General features: G+C 32.4%; 1 protein-coding gene across 4 annotated transcripts; it reads left to right on the top strand.

Annotated features, from left to right (window-relative positions):
• Window positions 1-7,090: 7,090 nt before the first annotated feature.
• LOC111279103 (protein TIME FOR COFFEE-like) lies at window positions 7,091-14,017 on the top strand. 4 transcript variants are annotated; one of them, XM_089756664.1, is made up of 13 exons: window positions 7,091-7,475; window positions 7,571-8,086; window positions 8,186-8,361; window positions 8,458-8,764; window positions 8,853-9,276; window positions 9,372-9,432; window positions 9,522-9,611; window positions 9,693-9,966; window positions 10,052-10,118; window positions 10,239-10,305; window positions 10,398-10,769; window positions 10,899-10,934; window positions 11,292-14,017. In XM_089756664.1, exons 1-13 carry the CDS (start codon window positions 7,370-7,372, stop codon window positions 13,386-13,388), a joined length of 4,593 nt encoding a protein of 1,530 aa, XP_089612790.1. In that variant the 5' UTR covers window positions 7,091-7,369; the 3' UTR covers window positions 13,389-14,017. The 4 variants fall into 4 exon arrangements, with proteins under 4 accessions (XP_089612790.1, XP_089612789.1, XP_022721739.2 ...); XM_089756663.1 differs by having other exon boundaries at window positions 8,455-8,764; XM_022866004.2 differs by having other exon boundaries at window positions 10,899-14,017.
• Window positions 14,018-24,413: the final 10,396 nt, after the last annotated feature.

Raw genomic sequence — 24,413 nt, 5'->3', positions numbered from 1 at the left:
ATATTATTTAATTGATTTAATTAATTTTTATTCTTACTTTTTAAAGTAATTTAACAAATTTAATTTATTCATAATATTAAAAATCAAATAGATAAAAATTTTAGTTTTTATTAAAGTTGTCCAAAGGTCAAGCTACTCATCCTAATTCGAAAGTTTACCTAAAATTTAGATGAACTTGAACATAAATATTATGCCTATTAAAAAAATGGACTAAGCCTTGAACATAAAATTTAAGGTTCAAGTTTGGTCCAACCGGAATAACTATTATATTTTTTTATTTATACTTATATTACATAAAAATAAAAAATAATTAAATAATATATATACATTAATATCATATGTCTATATATACTAATCACATTCAAATATCAATTAATAAAATATTTTTTAGGTTTTATTTTGTTAATTATTTGTTTTATTATAGTTAATATTTATTATAAAATTATTTTTTTTATTTTAAAAAATAAATATATTGGTGAGTTTGAATAGAGTCTTTTAAAAATGGACCGAACCTATATAACAAAATAAAACCTATATTTGGAGCTGAGTCAGACCGAGCATGGATAAGCTTGAAACTTGGTAATACCCTCTTTAGGTCTAACTTGACCAATGGATAAGTCTAGTTTATATAGAGCAGTATAATACAAAAATGTAGGTTAATATACAAAAGATTATAGTTTTTTTTTTTTTAAAGTTGTCTTTTGTATATTAATAATTATAATTTTATTATATCATAATATTTTTATTTAAAAAATATAAAATTTACATATTAAATAAATATATAATAATTTATGAATAAATATATAAATAATATTTTAATATATGTCACGATTATTCATATATTATAAGAAATAATATGATAAAAAATTTCATTCGATAATCTAAAATATCTCAAATCAAATATATAAATGTTATATTCTTCTAAACTAAATCAAACACATAAATTATCTATCTTTTAAAATATATCAAGTAAAATAATTTAAAGAAATAATTTTTCAAAAAAATTTAACCTTCCGCAAACTAAACGTCCCAGAGAAATCTTTCCCATATAATTAGGTAACCCAAATTTTCAATCCAAAGGAGGATTGCAAGGCTTCCACTATAGTAAATGTATTATTTAATAAATTGAATAAATTAAATACTTAAAAATTAAGTACTAAAATTTTAATTTTAAAAAAATTAAGTATTAAAATTATATTAATATGTTGCTAAAAATCAAATGTTTAATAATTTTTTATTAATCTTTTGTATAAAGATACGATTTTATAATCATTTTATATAGGTAAAAATTAAATGCTTATTTATTAAATGCACTGAAGAAATAAAATCATGGAAAATTTCAATGATTTATCAAACATAACATATACTTCAACATTTTTTTCTTCCTTATAAAATTAGGGTATTTTTCCTATAATATGTCTTACCTCAAAGACAAAAAAAAAAAAACAAAATTTAAACTTTTAGATCTCAAGTTTAAGTTTTATTAAGTATAGGTTTTTCGTATAATTATATATTAATTTTTTAGTTATTGGTTTGAGTTGTTTATTATTTTTTATATTAAAAATTATTTAATTATGATTATGATTTCTATTTATACCTCTAGTTTCATAAAAGAAATAGTACTTTTATTCCGAAACATTGCCCTTAATAATGGATGCACGTGTCACCATTTAGAAAGCCGAGTTCACACGTGTATATCCACTTTGTAAAATTTGCAAGTCACTTGTATTTTTAATTTTGTGACAGATTATTAACCTCAAATATCATCAGATTGCAGTTTGCCCTAAAGTCACACATGTGGATCCAATTCACTTGGCACTTTCACACGTGTATTTCTTTGTCACACTCCTTTAAGAAAAGAAAAAAGCATTTGATCCCCTTTGTCCCTTAGCATGAGCTTGGATCTTGTGTAATTTAATTTTTTTTTTTAAACCTTATTTTTTAAGTAACAAAAGCATGAGCCACTTGTCGTGTGACACTTCCACAATTATTTTTATTATTTTAATTAATAAAATTTAAAGAATCATGTAAGGCTGAGGTCAAAATAAATCCAAATTCCAATAAAAAATAAAATAAATTCTTGGGACTTTCTTTAAAAATTATTATTATTTTTTGGATACATAGATAAGATTACGAGAAAGCGTAACAAAGTTTGATTACCTTTAAAAAGTTATAAATTATTATTATATTCGAGAAAATATTAATAAAAAATAAGAAAGAGGAAGGGGGAGGGGGAGGGAGAGAAACATGCAAAGCTGTGTAAAGGTAGCGGTATGATTCTACACGCTTTGTCCTAGTTTGTGGACTTGTCCTCGTATATTTTTTTCTTTATTATAAAATCGTACCGTCAAAAATTCATAAAGTTTTAATGTAAATAATAATTTATTTTAATTTTGTCGATATATTAATTTAGTGATAAGAAAAAAAAAATTAAATTATGAGATTTTAAACTAAAATGGGTTTCATTTAATTTTACATTAAAATTTTTAATTATGTTTTTAATTTGATTTATTATTCACTAATTTTTATATATAAATGTAATATTAAATTATAATTATATCTTAAACTTGTAATTTCATAAAAAATAATTTATCTTAATTTTAGCAATCCAAAAGTTTCGAACCAATCAAAAATGCATTTTTTTTGATAAATTTTATATAAAAATAATAAAATATCAATATATTTAAACTAATTTAAAATTAAAACTAAAAGCATTATAAATTATTTGTTTTACAAAAAAATTCGAATCCTTTTTGGGAAAAAGGTTATATGTGTTTACTATTTAAATGGAAACTAAAAATATTAACAAAAATCATTTTGATATTGTAATTCTTTATACTTATCTAGCTTTAATACTAATCTCTATATCAATAAAACAAAACTAATCTTTATATTTTCATTATTATTTATTAAATTCTAATTAAAATTTATATAAATCAAATATTTTTTTACAAAGAATTTTGTAATTTGAGAATAAAAAAGAGATTATTTGTGTTAAATTTGAATTTTAAATTTGTTAAATATTAACTATTAAAAGTTATTATAGTAATCGACTTGATTAAAATTTAAATTTTAGAATGCTGTCCTATTACTATTAGAAATGAATATTTTAAAAAATATTATATATTTTGTTTATAATATACAAGTATATAGATCTATTTTAAATTTTTAATAAACCATATAGTAACAATTTATAATAAAACATACGATGAGGTACTATAAATTTTTTATTCTTTCTTCCTTGATGTAGTATGATTTTTAAAACCAAATAATTGTAGACAATCATGGAAATTTTGTAAACTTTCTTTATTTACCTTTGCTCTTAAAGAGTATATCATCTATAATAATTATATTATAATTAATCAATTAATTTTTTTTAATTAGTGATAAGGAATTTTTTAGTTTCGCCCATTACATTTTTTTTTTTCACATCTATACTTTTATAATAATTAAAAAATTAAAAAATTATAATAAAAAAATTGTAGATAAATACTCCCTTTCGTTTGTGTTAAAAACCCGGCATAGTTTCTTTGCTTGCAAGTAGGCTTAGCCCACAAAAGAAAAAAATCAGTTAATGTGGGAAAATGGAAATAAATTGGTAAAATCTGTTTGAAGATAGTATTAAAATACTATCCTACGTGACGTCTTAATAATTAATTAATGGTAGATGGTGATTCCAGCAAGAATGAAACTAGAGATAGGCCACAATGTGATTAATCATTATATTATTTATATAATAAAAAAGGTCAAAAAGATTAGTTTAATTAATTAGAAGAACACTAACAACTAATGGGCGAGAATGGGGTGGGGTGGATAGTAGATATTTGTTGTTCGTTGACGGCTAGGGTTAAAGCATACGGTCAGAAGCTCTGCCAGGTAATCATGTGACGTAGCAGACTGATGCGCACGTGGCACAACTTCGAGATTTCAAGATAGCGAGGGAATGAAAGCACTCACAAATAGACAAAAGGTGTAGAAAGGGATCCATTATGGTGGGCCAACCATTTTCTTGGTGTGTCCCATATTCTGACCTGTCCACAATGTATCACAAAAATTAATTTCTTTATTTTTAATTTTCTTGCTCATAGGTCATGATACAATGACATCCTAGTGCAAGGAACCCGTAACCACTCAAAAAACTCGCAAGCGGAAAAAATGAATAAATAAAAAAACGATGACCAAAAGCGTTTGTCCATCTGCCACGTCATTAATTGTGTGAAACACCTATCCTTTCTCCCCCTTTATTTTTGCGTCTTATTATCCAAAGATATTTTATTTTCCGGTAGCGGAACGGTACCCAAAAACAAGATCAGAGGAGACAAATAATGGGGGAAGATAAGCCACGTGTCGAGTATATAATATGACACGTAATGATAGCGATATTCCCACGTCGGATTGCTTTAGTATAAAATTTTCTCTCTTTTATACTACGTGTAAAATGTGACGAATTCCACCCGAAGCGCGTGGCGCAAAAGCGTCAAAGGCTCGGCGCATTTATTTCGTTTTTTTAACTGCTCCGTGAAAATTTTACCGAGCGAGTACGTTTCCGGTTTCATTTTTTAATATTTGGGAATGGGGGCCTGTTACACATCGTCATCACAAGCTGCCGCATTTTTCGAACCTGATTGGGGCCCACATTCTCTGAAGGTCCGTGACTCGAGTTACCTCTCTGATATCTCAGCCGTCCAATCTATCCATCAAACGGTCCAAATTAGGCACTCTGGTCCACAACCACGAGCCTCACTGCTTCGGTGCCAGCTAGGACGTCCTTGTTCGTTGAGAATCTGGCTACGGGAGTTTTCTTTAAGAAGGATTATAAGCCACGTCAGATCGTAATCCAAGGGCTATCGAAGTTGCTTTTACCGGTTACATCCAATCTGGTCCATCATTTACATATTTGGATGTTTTGAAGTGGGCCCATTTTAGTCAATTTCAGAATAGCATATTTTATAAATAATTATTATAATAATTAATTAATAATAGATTAAAATAATATGATATCTATTAAATTTTATGTGAAATTTATATTTAAAATAATAAATTCATATATAATTTTTATTATAATTAAATAATTATAATTTTATAATAAAAATTGTGGGTAACAAATTCTCTAATTTTAAGCAACAAAAAGTAAAAAAAATACTAAATTCGATTAGTAATAATTATTAAATAAACTATATTATATAAAAATTTGATCATTAGTACATAGGGATGGCATCGGGTCGGGTTTTGCTGGCCTCGAACCCGACCCGATTTATGCTATCCTAAACCCGAACCCGATCTGACCCGAATTTTTTAAATACCCGAATCCGACACGATCCGATACTATGTAAATCGTATCTGACCCGACCCGAAATTAATAAAATATTATTTTTTAAAATATAAAATATTATTTTTTAAATATAAATATTTAAAAATATCATTATATAAATATATATAAATAAATAAATAATTAATTAATTAAAACAATAATTTTTTAATAATATCGAGTCGGATAGGGTCGGGTTTTAAGCACACCCAACCCCGATTGTACCTAATTTTATCCAACCCGACCCCGACCCGAAATCCAAAATTTAAAAAAAAAAAACCCGACCCTATAGGGTCGGGTCGGACCGAAACCCGTCGGGGACGGACTTAATTGCCGTCCCTATTAGTACATAATCAAAGAGGTATCATTTGGTAGTTAGTTATTTTCCTTTATTGATTTTTTAGCTTTTTAATTTTTTAGTTTTCAGTTGTTTTTAATATTTTTAATATTTAATAAATATTTTGTTAAAAAATTTATTTTTAAAAGTGAGACTCACTTTATATAAAGTTTTTTCTTAGTTTTTTTCTTAAGATTTTAAATTTATTTTTTAGAAATTTATTTGATATTAAAGTATATCGCAATGATTATTTATTATTTTTATATATTTAATAAATATTTTTTTTGATTTTAAATTTTTTTATCTCGTCAATTTGATATAAAAAATATGTTATGCGTCAAGTTATTTTTTTATTTTTTTATTATTATTTTTAAATATTTATAAAATTTTTAATTATTTTATCTTGAGTCAATTGAATGGGTTTTTGTTTATTTTGTCTTAAAATAATATATCTTTAAATAGGTTAAATTTTTTAAAAGAGAAACGAACTCAGATTGTAAACACATTTAAGATGTTTTTATTTTAATCTATTTTAAAATATATTTTATTATTTAATTAATTATATATATGTATTATATTAATTTAATTATTTTTATCTTAATTTAAAAAATTTAATCTTTTAAGCTAAATATGAAATATCTATATGACACATTTTATGAGCTCATCTTTTTACATTTTTCTCATTTTATTGATTTTTCTGTTTTTGACATTTATTTTTATTTGAAAGCTTTATGAAAAAAAAAAGGCAATTAAGATATACATGTGTCATTCTCATTTGGTTTTAATTTTAATCTTATTTTTTATTTTTTAATTAAATAAATTTTACAAAAAAAAACCATAAATTTTTTACTCACTACAACGGACGAATATTTTTCTAGTACAATTTAAAACGTGGAACCGAAATAATGAATTTGACCGGTTGGAACGATAATTTTGCGGTCACCCAGATTCCTTGTGATGGTCATGTTACTTTTGCCAAGGTCTTTGCAACCGGTAATAGCCGGTCACGACATCTCTTTGCGAAATTAAAGAGCCTCTCCCACAGTTGATTGTGATTCGCGGGCAACAGTCCCTAACTCCCCTAACCCTAATGCTATCATTCCTTTTTTTTTTCCATATTTTAGTTTTATTTTAAATTATTACAAAATTAATTATTTATAGCCGGTGGTGAGTGTAATGAAACTACGGAAGCTTGGGGGATGAAAATAAGTGATGTTGACAGGTGGCGATAGATTCAGAAAAGGTTAAGAGCTTGTAGAGACCATTAATCCAACAGTCCAGATGCTGCCATGTCGGTTTAAGCCAATAAAAACCGTTGGATTTGTCGTGGAATCAACGGTTAAGATTTGAGCATTTATTGCAGTCTTGGATCGTGGCCGTCCATTGGGATTGGAGTGGGTTTCGTTGAGAGCGAAATATCGAAAAGAAGATGAGATATTGAGATTAGAACACAAAAGGAGGAAAGAGGCAGAAGGAGTAGAGAGAGAGAGAGAGAGAGAGAGAGAGAGAGAAATAAGAGGAGCTAAGGCCTTTGAAGTCTGACGGATTGCTTCAACACAAGATCTTTGAACACTATTAAAATCGGTTTTCTCGCCGGAGAGAGTGACCGGAGCTCATTCACCGGCGAGTATGGTAGATTTCAGGCTATTGACTGATGAGTGATGCGATTAGTCTCGTTTCTATAACAACTAATTTATTACCAGCAAAACAAGTAATTTACGGAGATGGATAGAACCAGGGAAGCGAGGAGAGTCACTATGGCGGCCTCCGCCGCCGCAAATGGCCTTTCACGGCGGCGGCATAGAAGTAGCTCTCTTAGAGACTCCCCAGGTTTTAAAATCAGATCTGGCTTTTATTGTTTCTTTTCTTCTGTAACGGTGTCGTGTTAGTGAATTTTCTAGTATGTTTTCTTTTGTTTGGTGCAGATGATGATGGGCCGGTGGAGTTACAGGAAACGGCGCGTTTAAGGGATAGAAAGAAGGATGGAGATGGAGAAAGGGAACGAGAACGAGAAAGAGATAGAGAGCGAGACCGGGAACGAGAGAGAGAAAGGGAAAGAGATCGCTTGAGTAGAACGAGTAAGAGAAGAAGAGGCGATAGATTACTGATTAACAGAGGAGATGGAGGCGATGATAGTTCTGAAGAAAGCGTAAACGATGACGAAGATGATGAGGACGAAGATGGTGGCGGAACCGCTGGTGGAAGTTCTGTTCGGATTCTTCCGCCGAACAACACCACGGGGTCTTTGTCGATGTCAAATCATCATCATCACCATCAACAGCAGCAGCATCAACATCGGAAGAGCTTTCCACCGCCGGTGAAGGTTATGAGAACGACTCCACCGGCGGGGACGACTATGATTACCGCCACGACTACCTCGTCTACGTGGAAGGCCGCCGATGAGATGATTGGCGTGTCGGTTCCTAGAAAAGCTCGGTCAGGTAGAGAGGTGGAAGAGATTAACAAAATTCTGTCTGTTTATGTTGGCAAGACTTCTTCTTTTGAATTCACTGATTTGTTGGATTTATTTCCTTTGACAGCTTCTACTAAAAGATTTCACGAATGGACATCAAGTGGCGGCGGTATTGGTGGAGAACAAATTCACCGGCAAGCTTCAACTTCGCCGGTGAGAATAGGTGTTGCTGGGATGTTAACTTCACCGTCTCCGGCTCCAACCTCTCCATCTTCTTCCAATGCTTCTATGAGGAAGAAGATGGTCAGTTTCTAATTAGAATCTTTCTTTATTCTTTTGTTTTGTGGGGCTTCGTTTATGTTCAATTTAGTGACAAAGGTTTGGTTTCTGATGCAGAAGCCTAACGGACCAAAACAAAGGCCACCGAAATCGTCGTCCAAATCTTCATCTTCAGCTCAGGAAGAGATTGAGATCGAGATTGCAGAGGTTTTATATGGTTTGCAGAGGCAGCCACAAGTCCCATCTAAGCTAGATATAATTGGAAATGATTCGGTCAAGTTTGATTCAAGGGAAGTTAATAAACCCAATAGTGATGCTAAATCAAGAGTCTCTTCACCGATCTCCAACTCCCCATCAACTCTTCCTCAATCTTCTTCCATTTTGCCTTCAAATGCTAACTCCTCTGCTACACCTATTTCTACAATTCGTTAGTAACTTTCAGCTTACGAGGAAAGACGAGCTCTTGCTTTTTTGAGCAATTCGATTTTGATTTGGGTATTGTTTTGTTTTTGCAGCTCCAAAGAGGAAAAGACCGAGACCGGTGAAGTATGAGGATGAGACAACGACGACAGCACAGCCTCCTATTTTTCCTGTTAGGAACAGTTCCATTTCATCTACTACAACTAAGGTAGAAATTGGTCAACCAGATAAAATTGAAGCTACTTCTCCCAATTTGGAGAAGAATTCAGGAACCATGGCTGAAAATGGTAGTTGTTCTTATGATTTGTTGAATTCTTCACAAGCTGGACCAGCTTCATCAGAGCTGGTTCAGGCTGAACCAGTGAAGGAAGAGAAGAACAATTTGGTAGCAGATTCTAAGCCTTTGACCGAAGAACATGAGAATAGAGATATCGGCATATGTAAAAAGGAAGAGTCTCAATCGCCAAAGAAGGAATCTTCACCTTCTCCTGCTAATGAGAATTTGACAGTGACAAAAGCGTGGGCATTATTTCCTTTTACTCATTTCTTCTTTTGGGGTTTTAATTCTGGAAGGTTTGAAAATTTGTCCTAAATGGAGGATTTTGGTGTTTCAGGAATTCAACAGTGTGTGAGATTGAGAGCCAGCGGGAAGAGAAGTTCCAGATAGATCTGATGGTGTGGATCCTGTTTTTGTTAAAAGATTCTCCTTTTTATTTCTCGACTATGGAATTCTAAGATGTTTCTCCCTTTTATTTTGGTTTTAGGCTCCTCCATCTAGATCATCTCCAGAAAGGGATGGTGAGATTGATTTTGGGGCTTCGGATCCTAAACCAGTGACCACAGATATGGAATTGGTGAGTCACCTAGATGTCACCTATCTTTTACTATGATGTTGTGTCATAAATTAATGGTTTTTTATCTGTTTCCATGTGCAGGAAATGAAGTCTACGGTAAAGGAAGGTGATAAAGGAGTGAAAATCGGAAAGGAAGATGTCAATGTGGAAGGTGAGGATAATAATAAGGTCAAACCGATTGCTGAAGAAGATGAATCACTTAAACCAGTTGTAAATAAAGAAAGGAATATTGATCTTCAGCTTGATTTGGAGAGATCTGATAGAGATTGTGGCACAGCTAGTGTTAATGCCAACAAGCTCAACCACCATGTTCAAATGCTGCAGCAGCATCAACATCCCAGTACGGAGAAAACTGGTAAAATAATCCATCTTTTTTCTCCCTGGGAAAATTTCACCTCTCCTTGTTTCGCTGATCTGGAGATTTGCTTTGCCTTCTACAGCACAATCTGGGTCTTTACCTTTGCCGATGTCAATGGCTAGCTGGCCTGGTGGACTTCCTCCAATGGGGTATTGCTGGGTTGATTTGATATTGGTTTTGTGCTTTTTTGGCAGTAGCAGATCTAAACCAGTGGTTTAGATTTTATAAAGGGGGGAAATGACTTTCTCTTTTTTTTTTTTTTTGAGCAGATACGTGGCTCCTCTACAAGGTGTTGTATCCAGGGATGGGAGCGCTGTATCTTCAGCAGCTATTCAGGCATGTTGCTGTATACTTTAAGTTCACAGCTCTTGATTTCTTTTGCGTCTTCTTTTTGTTCTAATTTATCTTAAAATTTGGGACTTTTGCAGCCTCCACATTTGCTTTTTACTCAACCAAGACCAAATAAATGTGCAACCCATTCCTACATTGCTCGGAATATACACTATCACCATCAATTTATGAAGATGAATCCTTTCTGGCCAGCAGCACCTGGTCCAGCTTCACTTTATGGGCCGAAGGCTTGCAATCTAAATGTTGTACCCCCTTCGGAATTGCATGGGAACATTGCTGGTAGAGGTGTGAATTCTGTACAAGACAAGGGGCAGGGTCTTGCAATTTTTCCTGGTCATGTTGCCAAAGATAAAGGTTCTCAGGCTGTTGCCAACATGGTGGATGCTACACAGAGAAAGCAAATACTGCTCCAGCAAGCTCTACCCCCAGTGGCAACCAGTAATATCCTGGTATGCTCTTTCCCAAAAAACCTCTTTTCTTTTGTAATTTTTATATAAAGTCCATGGTTGTGATAATTGCACGATTATATCTGAATGGTCTTTTTGAAATTTTACTTTTTGTGTATTTAATTTCTGCAGGGCCCCGCTTTTATTTTCCCATTGAGCCAGCAACAGGCTGCTGCTGCTGCTGCTGCATCTGTCCGACCTGGAACTGTGAAATCTCCTCCTGCTTCTGGCAACACAGCTTCATCGAGTACATCTAACACTGCCTCAGTGAGTGCCTCCCTGGCTGGAGCAACTGCAGCCCCGGCAATGAGCTTCAACTACCCGAATGCACCAGGCAATGAAACGCAGTACTTGGCAATCCTGCAGAATAATGCCTATCCATTTCCGATTCCTGCACATGTTGGGGCACCACCTGCATATGGAGGGAATCCTGCTCAGCCTATGCCTTACATTCATGGATCTTTCTATCCTTCCCAAGTGTTTCACCCTTCACAGCTTCAGCAGCAGCAGCAGCAGCAGCAACAGCCACCCACACAGTTACAGCAAAGCCAACAAGGTCATCAGAGCACTAGCTTGACCAGTGGTTCATCATCTTCCCAGAAACATTTACAAAACGAGCAGCAGAGGCCACATGGAATTGGTGTGAGTAGTGGCAGTGGAAACTTGCAAGTTTTTTCTGCCCCAAAAAACCAGTCTCATCCCTCACAGATTCAGCAACGGCAGCAACAGCCAAGTCAGCATGCTTCTCATCAAGCCCGGCAACTTGAGAGTGAATTAGGTGGCGAGGATAGCCCATCAACTGCTGATAGCCGAGTATCTTGTGCAAATATGAATATTTATGGTCAGAATTTTGCTATGCCCTTACAGCCTCCAAACTTCTCTTTGATGACTGCTGCTTCAATGGGTGGTTCCATGAGTTCTGGTGTTAACCATGGGGAAAAGAAGCAACAGATGCAGCAGCCATCACAACAGCCAGGCTCAAAGGCTCGAGTTGAGCCTCTTACATCTCAAGCTTTTGCTATGTCATTTCCCTCCATTAATGGTACTACTGCTCCTTGCCTTGATATTTCCTCTGCACAAAATCATGCAATTCTTCAGAACCTTCCGGAAAATACGAGGAAAGGCTATCATCAGATCATGGCAGTTGCTGCGGCTGCCCAAGCATCACAACAGAAGAAGAATAGTTATCATGCTTCTGAAGAAGGGAAGCGTGGAACTAATGATGCATCAAGTGTGGAAAAAGAAAGGAAAGCCATGGCAGGAAGGAGTTCGGCAACTGAGTCCATTGCCTTCTCTAGGCCAGATCTGTCTGATTCATCTGTTTCCACTATTCCAGGCAACAATGTCATTGATAGTTCTGCCCGGACCCTTAATCATGGCTCTGCTCCTGTCAGAAGTTCAGGTTCTGTTATGCCAGCTTCAATCAATGGCGTCAATGCTCCTAATCCTAATGCTCTGCAGCAACTTCAGCAGAATCAACAACAGCAACAACTTCAGCAGAATCAACAACAGCAGCAACAGCAGATTGTTCAGCTTCAGAAGCCGCACCAATTTGGGGCTGCTTCTGCCCCTCGAAGTAAGGCACCTGCAACAAGTAATGGAAGTGCTTATTCTGATCACGTTCCTTCGTCATCTATGGCTGCCAAGTTTCCAAATGCCCTGTCTGCATTTCCTCAAAATCTAGTGCAAAGCAGCAGCAGTCCAGCTCAATCTGCTCAATGGAAGAATTCTGTGAGGACAACTACATCTCAAGTTCCTTCTCCATCTCTATCTTCAACTTCGTCATCACTCAAGAATATTTCACAGCAGCTAGGCAGGCCACAGCAAAGCCACACACAGATTTCTTTTGCAGGTAATCCTAAATCAACTCAAGGTCAACAGCCTCTTAGTAGCACTCAATCCCCATCTCCTCCGATGGTTGTTGGCTCTCCTACTACTTCAATCTCCAGGAGTGCTGGTGGTAGCCCAAGGACTACTGGTTCTAGTTCTAGTGGCAACAAAGGTGGCCAAGCATCTAGTTTATCATCTCAGCAGGCCAAAAACTCACCGTCAGTACCTAGTCAGAAGTCATCTCCTGTTGGTGGAAGGAGTGTGCCATCAGTCCTGGGAAACCCCCACATCAGCTCATCGTCAAATACGGGAACTAAGCCCCAAATGGCTTTACAGCAGCAGCAACTGCATCAAAAGCATGCATTACATCAAGTGCAACTTTTCTTCTCTAATACTTTCATGCAGGCCCATGCTCAACACTCACCAAGTACAACTGCAAATGCAACAGCTGGAAGTGGTTACTATCTTCAAAGACACCGTAATGAGCAACAGCAGACACAGCCTCCAGGCTCATCAACAACTTCATCAACTTCAATGTTGTCATTGTGTTCTCCAGTTACTCTTGCCAACACTGGTACCACTGACCCTGCAAAGGCTGTTGTTGGTGCTGCTGCTGGCAATATGAAAGGAGGTGGCTTAACATCACAGGGACTTATCCATGCTGCACAATTCGCTACTACACAGTCCTCTGGAAAGCCGCATCAGCTTGTGCCAGGCTTCCCTTATGTTCATGCTGTCCCTGCTGCTGTTCAGGTAAAACCAGCAGAGCAGAAACAACCTGCTGGTGAGTAGATTTGTCCCTTTTTTGCTTCAAATTGCAACCCCCATATAGTGAACAAGAAAAAGATACAGCAATTGAAAAAAGATTTAGTTAGATCGAGGACTGAAAATTTTTGAAGGGGACGCTGGTTTGTTGCCCAGAAATGACAGCATGCTCTCTGGTAGCTCAAACAACACTTGAGAAAGTGCAAAAACGGAAGAGGATGATGGAGGCTATCATGTGGCGTAGAACTCACTCAACCCACAATTTTGCTTAAGTTTAATGCAATGGTGGGAAAATTGTTCATTGTAGATTGTGCTTGCAATGTGTATCCAACATGTTTGTACACTTGTGTTTATAATCTGATTAGGTTGAACCTGAAGTCTCTAATTAAATTTGATTGGTTTGTTGGGCAGAAGATGGAAAAAGGTTGTGAAAATGTTTTGTAGGGATGGTAGGGATGTTGAAAAGTAAAGAAGAGCAACACCTACTTTTCCATCCTTTGGGGGTTCTTTTTTTGCTTATTGGATTTTTGAAATCCAGAGTAGATCAGTAAACAAATCGTTTGACATAATATTATGCAACAGAAGGGGTGTATATGTATATGTCTGGCTCTTGTAAGAGTAACCCTTTCCATTTTTTATTAATCTCTTTATCTCCACTTTGATTTGGTAAGATGCCATACTTTTACTACTTAATTCATTTTATTTACAGGGAAAATGTTGTAGTTTACAGTTTTCTGGTAGTCGCAAGGAAGGTTTACGAATGACACAGGTTTGGGCTGATTGTTTGTTCGTTTGGTGATAAAGATGAGGTGGATAAATTTGAGCCTGAGAGCACGCTTTAAAAGCAAAATAGTACTTGTGTTTCTGTGTGGTTCGGCATTATTTAACGGCTAAAATTCCTCACTTTGTTGTACACTATGCGCTGTTTATTCTTCTAAAATGTTTTTCCTTTCTCTCTCTCTATGTGTATTTTGCTTAAATATAAATATTGATCTGATTTGTTTGACCTTAAATAAAAAAAATTTATAAGAATTATCTTTGCAAGATATGATTTTCAGGCTGTCAAACTTACTCTTTCCCTACTTGTTTAAAGGTGGGTCCCTTAAACCAGCGCAAATGTTGGCCAGTGGAAAGTGAAAACTTCCAGAACTCTACTCATAGACAGTGTAGGACATGTGGCTCTCTTCACACGTGTTCACATCCTTTTTATTTTTATTTTTTCTTTTAACACATTATATTATTGTTATCATTTACGAAAAAGAGAATCCTCTGTAGAACTTGCGTAGATCCAAAAATGAAAAATTTGATTTTGGTTGTTGACGTTGTCCCCACCAATAAAAGAAAAAAAATCTAATAAATCCATAATATTTAGGTCTTTCATGATGTGGGGAGTGGGGCCACTTCCCAAAAGGAAAAAAATTCGAGTGGGGTCTACTACTAAAGTAAGATGATTAACGAAACCCATCATTTGAATTGGGGGTAATAATCGGATATATTTGCAAGTAAACATATCTTGGTTAGCACCTTTTTTTTTTTCATTATAGTAAACATAACAAAAAAAAAAAAAACAAAAATTTTCTTCATTTCCTTCATGCCGCCTCGCTGTTTCGAGAAGGAAAAAAAATGTAAAATTTTGAAAGATTAGGTTATCAAAAAGGTTCTTAGGCATCCAAGAGAGAGAGAGAGAAAGCTATAGGTGTCCAATTTAGATTGGATTTCCTTTTTATGTTAAAAATATTAAACTAACAAGATTATCCACTCTAGTACATTATACACTGATTAATTTTATTACTCACAAGTCAAAATACCCTTACACATGTTTTTCTTCATTATTAGCAATTACTCAAAGGGGGAATTTGAAAAAGGATTTGATATAATTAAAAAAAAATTATTAAAAAATTATTTTGACCTTAATCAATCACTAGTGTTTTGACAAGTTTAACTTTGCTTTCCCTTTTCTCATTCTTTCTACTTCATTATTTCTCTTCCACGAGAAATCCTACCCCCCGGTTATTTCTTTATTTGGATTGATAATAGATAACACTATATTTGGATAAATATTAATAAAAAAAAAAGAAAGGAAAGGAAAAAAATGAAAAAAAAATTTTTTTTAAAGGAAAAGAAATGTATATATAACCCTTATTTGGATAATTAAAATTAATAAAAAAAAATTATAACAATCATTATTTGAATAAAGAGTAAAAAAAAAGAAATAATTTATTATGATAATTTTTTTTAATTATAACATTTCATTGCCTGTGATTTTAGAGTACTTTTGGATTATAATATGTTTGCTATATTGTATGACCTCATAATTATTGCTATATCAATGATTTTTAATCAAGTGAAACAGAAAAATATTTTACAAACATGCATTGATGGATTTTGAGCTAGTCTGTCATCTCATAAATCTAAAAAATATATTTATTCATATTCAACAATTCATTAAAATCAAATCACCAAAAAATTATAAAAAAACTTTTATATTGAAAAAGATATGTGAAACTTACTTGAAAAAAAAGATGGCTTTGAAAAAATTATAGGATAATTGTGATCTGCTTAAGTTTTTTTATTAGGTTTTTAGTATTAATAAAAAGATAGACATAATAGTCTTTTTATAAAAAAAATATTTTTCAACTTTCCTTTCCCTAACTTTTCCTCCAAATTAAGGTATTAAAAAAATTGAGTTTACAAGGGAAACTAAAGGTTATTTGGTTTCCTCTTATTTCTCTTTCTTTAAATTAAAAATTTATCCAAACAAGGAAATATGAGTTTTGTTTCCTTTACATTCCTTTACTTTACTTTCCTTTCCTTCCTCTCCCCCCCAATCCAAACATATTGTAAGTTGCTCGATTTCCCTCTCATCTACGAACCAAGCCTAGTTTTCAAGTGCTTTCTTTATTCTGAACCTAAAGATTGATTGTTTGATGAAACTAGTATCACTTCTCAAATTATAAGTCTTTATGTAAGTAGGAATATGTTGCAGAGTGGAAGATTACATACAAATCCAATTCACATAGTATGCTGCTAATCTTCATTCCCTTTTTCTTCTTTATTCATAACTTTTGTTTGATTTTTTTATGTTTTTTCATCAATACTCTTGCAGGTCTGCTACAAGTTTGTATTTACATATAACATAATTCACTTGTTGACATGATGGTGTTTTTATTTTACAACCTTCTGCCCTTGTCTTCAACATCCTTTCCTCTGTCTAAATCCCTTCCAGATCTCTTACCTATATACTTAATATAGATTATGTGGAACGATAGCAAGGGCTAACAATCGAATGGATTTAATTTCACTTGTTACAAGTGACGAGAATGATAATGAAGCTAGTGGTCCTGAAGAATGGCAGGACAATGAAACTCACAACCCAAATGTACCTATAGTGTCCTATAAAAGAGGTTTAACACCATTTGTCGAAGAGGTAACTTTATGATATTTTAATCAATTAACCAATAAACCATTACTGAGAAATTCTTCAAAATCTGTAAAATGTTAATTCTCATTGCTTAATTTTGTAAGTAGTCTACAATTAGTGGCAAGACTCTACCTACCATATATTTTGATTAATAGGAAGAGTGTAGTGTTGTTAAGGATAATAATTCAAATATCATAACAGATTTATTTGTGATTGGTTAGATATTACTTGATGGATAAAAAAACTTACAAAAAAAAAATTCTAAGAGAAAATGTATTTTTGATAGGTAAGTTAATATACTTATAAATAGGTAAAGTCTCTACGGCATTAGGTATGAGAAAAATATATAATAGAGTTATAAGGTTTTATGGGATAGACACTCTATAGGATTATAGGATATTTTCTGTATGGGTGTATATGTTTGAGTGGACTAGAGGAGAATGAGATGGTCTACATAGGTATAGTGGTGTGAATATTTGTGAGTGGATTAAAGGAAAGTAAGAGGGTTCACATAGGTATGGATGCATGAGTGTAAATAGGTATGTATTTTATTTGGGTTAAGAATACTTCATAAGACTAAAGAAGATTGAGAGGGTCTATAGGTATTAATTGTGAATGCTTGATATGAATTGTATGCTTGTAATTCTCTACAACTAGTAGATTTTATTTCTCATATGTAGATGTAGGTCAGTTGGATCAAATCACATTAAATTATTATCTCTTATGTGATTGATTGATGATTTGATTTTGTTTTCGTTGGCTTGGATGTTTGATTGGATTAGGGCTTTTTGCCCCACAAATGGTATCAAAGTTGAAGGTTCGAGATATGAGAAGACGTAAACCTAGAGGAGCTCGATTCAATGAAGAGTTCAAGTTCATGTTTTAATGGATCTATTTGTGTGAAATGTGAAGACATACAGAGAAGATTATTACAAGACTTCTATTGAAGGTGGAGCCAAGCATGTTTAGCATAAAGACTGATGATTAATAGAATTTAGTCCATGTAGATATTGTTAAGAATAGTAACTCAAATCTCATAACAAATTTATTTGAGATTGACTAGATATTACTTGATGGATAAGAAGACTTGCAGAAGAAAAATTTTAAGAGGAAAGAGATTCTTGATAGACAAGTTCGTATGCTTATAAATAGGTGAAGTCTCTACAGGATTAGGTATAAAAAAAGATGTAAGAGAGTTGTAAGATTTTATGAGATCATCTTATAAGATTATTAAAGATTAATGTCATTATGAGTGTGTATATTTGAGTGGACTAGAAGAAAATAAGATGGTCCACATAAGTATGGTGGTGTGAATGTTTGTGAGTAGACTAGAAGAGATTGAAAAGGTCTATATAGGTATGAGTGCATAAGTGTAGATGGGTATATATTTGTTTAGATTGAGAATACTTCATAAGACTAAAAGAGATTAAGAGGGTCCATGTATATTAATTATGGGCGCTTGATATGGATTGTATGTTTGTAATTCTTTACAACTAATGGATCTTATTTTTCATCATGAACGTAAGTCAATTGGGTTGAACCATTGAGCCAAATCATGTTAAATTGCTATCTCTTTTGTGATTGATTGATTATTTGACTTTGCTTTCACTGGCTTGGATATATGATTAGATGGAAGCCTTCTGTTTAACAAGTGGTATTAAAGTTGAAGGCTCAATACATGAGAAGATGCAAGCCTAGAGGAGCTCAATTCAAGAAAGAGTTCGAGTTCATGTTTTGATTGATCAGTTTGTATGAAGCATGAAGACACATAGAGAAAATTGTTACGAGACTTCCATTGTAGGTGAAGCCAAGCACATTTAGCATAAAGATTGATGAAATTTGAGTCAAGGTAGAGATTGTTAGGAATAATGACTTAAATCTCATAACAAATTTGTTTAGAATTGACTAGATATTATTTGATGGACAAGAATACTTACATAAGAAGAATTCTAAGAGGAAAGAGATTTTTGATAGGTAAGTTAGTATGCTTATAAATAGGTACAGCTTTTACAAGGTTAGGTATGAGAAAAAATATAAGAGAGTTATAAGATTTTATAGGATAGATACTCTATAAGACTATAGGAGATTAATGTCTTTATGGCTGTGTATGTTTGAGTGGACTAGAGGAGAATGAGATGGTTTACATAGGTATGGTGGTGTGAATGTTTGTGAGTGGACTAGAGGAGATTGAAAGGGTCAACATAGGTATGAGTGCATGAATGTATATATGTATGTGTTTGTTTGGGTTGAGAATACTCCGTAGGACTAGAAGAGGTTGAAAGGTTTTATGAGTATTAATTGTGAGTGCTTGATATGGATTGTAGGTTTGTAATTTTTTATAACTAGTGGATCTTATTTCTCATCCGTGGACATAGGTTAGTTGGGTTGAATTATGTTAAATTACTGTTTTTTGTGTAATTGATTAATTGTTTGATTTCATTTTCGTTGGTGTGATATGATTATGGTTTTTTGCCTAATAAGTATGTATGCATTGGCTAGCAGCTCTCCATTGTATTTGTGTTTTTCACAACTAATCATTTGTTTTGAATTTGTCTATGGAAAAGATGGATTATCATGTGCCCGGTTGAGGTTCCCAGCAACTAAGAGTTCAGTTTTATAAATATATCATATTTTCTCTAAACAAGCACGTGGCATTCATTGTATTCCTTTATTTCATAAATACATTTGTGTTCATGAGATTATAATAAGTTTTTAAGTTGATCATAATGTAGGGATTTAGGTGTGCTTCTTGTTTATTTATGGCATTTAAACTTGTTATGCCATGTAATATATTGTAATATGATTTTTAGTGGTCACAAATAAACTAGTATGTTGTTGTGGAGTGCCATGATTTATAATTTATACCTAAAGTAAGCCTTTCTTGATTTGACAAGATCTAGTCTTTGCTACATTTATTGTAAATCTCTTGCTTAACAACTGAATATGCACATCCTACACCAAAAAAAATAAAGTCTATACATAGATAAATAGGACTAATTAAAACCAAGAAAAATAAAAAAGAATCTCATTGAAAACTTACTGAAAAGTGAAAAAGAGGAGTTGCCCAAAAAAATAACATGCCATTAGTTAAATGCAATTGTAGAAAAGATACTTTCCATATTTAGGCATAACCTTGGACATCCTAAACATAAAGGGAGTCAAAACTCAGAGCACTGACTTTAATAGGTAGCAGAATTAGAGATAATTCTTTAGTAACTCTACTCACTTTTTACATATTAATAGTTGCACATTCTAACTCAATAAGTGAATCAATCTTTTGAGGAAAAAAAATCAAGATTAAACAAAATCAATGAATCATCTTTATCCAGCAATAAGGAACCTTCTAATGTTGCCTACACTGTACTTTTAGTAAGCTTTAAAAATTCTTTTGAAGCTGAAAAAAAAAACTATTTAGGTGTATGTAGACTAAAGTATAGAAATAAGAATGTAAATAGGTAACAATCATGCATTATATTTGCTAAACATTGAAAGAAGACATGAGTTAAAGGCTAACTACATTAACTTAGTGCTTGTATTTTTTTTTATTTAGTAAGAAAGAGATTTTGGGTTTTGTCCATTACATCCCTTTTTTAGATTGGCCTAAATAGGTTTATGCCAGGTTTAGTGAATTCATTGGAAATTACCTTCCCACAACTTCCCAACAAATTAGAAGTCAGGCAACAAAAAGAAGAGTGCACTCTTTTTACCACTTTAGCCAACTTCCATTAGTTCGCTGCTTGTATTTTGATCATTTAAGACTATCCAACTCATGAAATTTCATTCGAACAAACTTGTTTGAAAAAAAATAAACCACAATGTGAACTAAAAAAAATCTATTTTTACCCTAAAAATTCAACAACAATCATATTCTGCAAATAATATGTGCATATCCTATAGATAAAATGTACATATCCTAAAAGTATAATTTACATAACCTAAAAGTACTACATATATATATATATCCTAAAAGTATATGTGTATGTCCTATAAGTAAAATGTACATATCCTATGAGTAATATGCACATATCCTATAAAAAGACAAACAAATCATAATTATGATTCCTAAACTATTGAACCTAGTTAGAATCGAAAAACACCAACCATTGCTTGTCTACATCTAACAAAACAAATAATTTAACAACAATGCAATCACAAGCAATCATGATCAAAGAAATATTAAATAATACAAAAAAATACCTAAATCCCAAATTAGTTCCTCTACTTTAGAAACAATAATTGTTTATATTTTATTAGCTAAGATTTTTTTCATCGAATTAGCGAAGAGAAACTTGAAATCAAAGAACCAAGCGAAAACCACAAACATCTAAACCTAAGTCAATGACAATGTTTCAACTACAAAATCAAAGCAACTACATAAGGTATTCACTTGTAAAGACATCAATATAACAAAAGCAAGCCTAAATAAAAAAATTATAAGCCAAAAGAAATATATATAATTTCAAGCTAAAATTTTACAATCAAAATAATTAGACATGCATCACCTAACACATAGAAAGAAAAAAAATGGCTGAAAAATTACCTAGGCCTAGAATAGAGTTCCACCATTTTACATAAGACTATGTAGGACAAATAGAATGACTAAAATTGACACCAAAATGTTCTTACCAACAAACTCATGTCTAGAAGTGAAGGAAAGTCTATCCTTAACTTTAATTTGCTATTAAATAAACTTTTTAAATTGACTGGATTGGAGATTGATTTCACATTGATAGAATTAATGAAGATTGATTTCAAATTAGCTGGATTAATGGAAATTTGCTATGTTCACATTGGCTGAGTTAAGGTTGATTAGGAGACTGGCAAATTGGTCATAATTCCTTAAATTTAGAGTACAATTCCTATGTTTAAGGAAATTGACTTCATTTCTTAGGAGGCAGATTTCAACAATCAAGCAATCTGATGAAAATACTTTAATTTCAGGCACAAATTCGACATTCACAATAATTCAAAGATTTTTCTATACTTGGAGGGATGCTCAAAGTTATCTATTTATTTTTCAGTTTTGGCTAGGTCATAGGTAGACTTTGAAGTGTTAATTTTAGTTTTACATAGATTGTAACAAAAACTTTGTATCTTTTAAGTGTATTCTTTAAAGTGGTGAGGTTCTTTACGTTCTGTATCTTTGATTAGAGGTCCTAGGATGGTGTTTTTGTATCTTTTGGATTATAATCTTGGTGGTGAACTTTTATCATTTAAAATAATAAAAAATAATTTTTCCTTATTCTTAATTTTTGTAAGCCCATATTTAATTTTTTCTTTGTTAATTTTTTGCTTCAAACAACTTGTGAAACACTAAACCACATTGCTGGCATCAGATTGACATTGAAGTGTCCCCACCAACAAACTCATGTCTAGAAGTAGAGGAAAGTCTATCATTGATTGTTATTTGTTGAATAAATAAACTCTTCAAATTGGCTTGATTTGATATTGATTTCACATTGGCAAAATTAATAAAAATTGATTTCACATTGTCTGGATTAATGAGAATTTGCTATGTTCACATTGGCTGAGGTAAGGTTGATTAGGAGATTAGTAGTTTGACTATAATTCCTTAAATTTAGAATCAATTCCCTTGTTTAAAGAAATTGACTTCATTTCCCTGATTCAAAAGGCAGATTTTAGGAATCAAGCAATATGATGAAAATTTCTAAATTTCAGGCACAAATTCGGTATTCACAATAATATGAAGATTGTCATATACTTGGAGGGATGTTCCAAGTTATCCTATTTATTTTTAGTCTTGTTTAGTTCATAGGCAGACTTTGAGTGTTAATTTTAGTTTTACAGTCTTTTAGATTGTAACCAAAACTTTGTATTTTTTAGGTGGATTTTCTAGTGTGATGAGTTTCTTTTAAGTTTTATATCCTTGATTAAAAGTCTTAGGGTAGTTTTTTTGTATCAATTGGATTATAATATTGATGGTGAACTTTTATCCTTTAAAACAACAAAATAAAATAACTTTTTCATTTTCACAATTTCTGTAAACCCATATTCAGTTTGTTCCTTGTTAATTTTATGCTTCAAACAACTAGTGAAACACTAAACCACATTACCGGCATCAAGAATATAGTGAGACTAATTCATGGATCTCTTGAAATGCTTTCATTCCCAACATGAAGAACAAGATATCTTTGATAAGATAATAATTTAGAAATCCATATAAATAATAAAATTAAACTACATCTAAATGCATTTTTTTGAAGACGATCTGCACTTTATGCCAACTGAAGAGGGGTGCTTTTTGGACAACTAAAAAACAACAAATTTTCAATCATTTTGCTATGAAATCATTTTATCTATACGTAAAAAGACTAATACAAAAATATATTTTGATCGATAACTTCATGAAAAGAAAACAAAAATTATGGATAGCAGTCAAAACCAAATCATGTTAGTCATATTATATACCTAAGGAATTAATCAAACAAGAAAAAAAATGGTACAATCTCCCTCACCCCACCCCACCCCACCCCTCTTTATCTCTTTCTTTTCTTCATGTTTTTTAGGTATTCTTTTAAACCATTTCACATGAAGGAAATTTTTAGATCCTAGATATATTATTTAATAGTTGACAAATCCATATCAAGATTTAAGACTAAACAGAATCTCTCTCTTTAAATTAAACTTGTATCAAGTCTAAAAAGTATACAACCCAAGTCATAGACTTTCTTAACTCTCCTTTCATCAAGATCATCCCTACATAAAATAAAAGACAGAAAACACAAAGCATAGATAAAAATAGAACTAAACCATAACTAAAAACTTGCATAAGAAAAACCATCATACCAATTATTCATTCCAAAATAATAAAAAAAAGTAACATTTAAAAAAAACCTAGATAAGAAAATAATAAAACTAGTTACCTGGCCAAATTAATTCCTAAAATTAACATCAACTCCATTCTTGAGCAACAATCTAACAATCTAACAATCTAAGAAAAGCCTAACAATTAAATAATATAGGAAACCAAAATATAATTCAAAAAGCAAACACTAAACATTGTATGAGCGAAAATGATTACTGATACAGGTTGCATTTTTGTAATTAAATAACAGGCTATGTGACTTGAACTTGTTATAGGCCCTATTTCAGAAAAGGCCTTTTAGCTTTTATTTTTCTTTAAATTTCTATTTTATTGTTAGAGAAGGGAGGAGGGAAGAATTTTCTAGCATCCATTATTCGCACATCGCAGCTAAGAAATCTGTTAAACCTTAGTGGAAGTTTACAAATAGTTAGAGGAAAGGGATTTTACGACATTTAATTAAGAAATATTAAAATCCTTTCTCTTTTATTTTTCTGTGGCTCTCTACTTCTTTCTTAATCCTTCTTTAGTTAAAATTTGATAAACTGCATTTTGACAACTTGATCTGTAACATTGGTATCAGAGTTGCGACTTGGCATTAATGGCAAATGGAGTTATTACGAGATTGTAGAAAAATGTTTAGTAGTATCAGCAAAAAGTATCCAGAATGAAAATTGAGTTTCAGTAATTTGATTCAAGAATCAATGTAAAGATAGAAAAGAGCTTTGAAGCCTTCAGAGTAGTCATGAATGAAGACTTCAGAAAACTATTGGAGCTATCTAAGAAAGAAAGAAGCTCAACACTAGTG

The sequence above is a fragment of the Durio zibethinus genome, chromosome 27 (genome assembly GCF_047325235.1).
Source record: "Durio zibethinus cultivar Kanyao isolate XHJ-2024 chromosome 27, ASM4732523v1, whole genome shotgun sequence".
In the NCBI taxonomy this organism is placed as follows: Eukaryota; Viridiplantae; Streptophyta; class Magnoliopsida; order Malvales; family Malvaceae; genus Durio; species Durio zibethinus.
The sequence above is the reverse complement of the archived record's forward strand: the minus strand, read 5'-3'. Positions and strand labels throughout refer to the sequence as shown.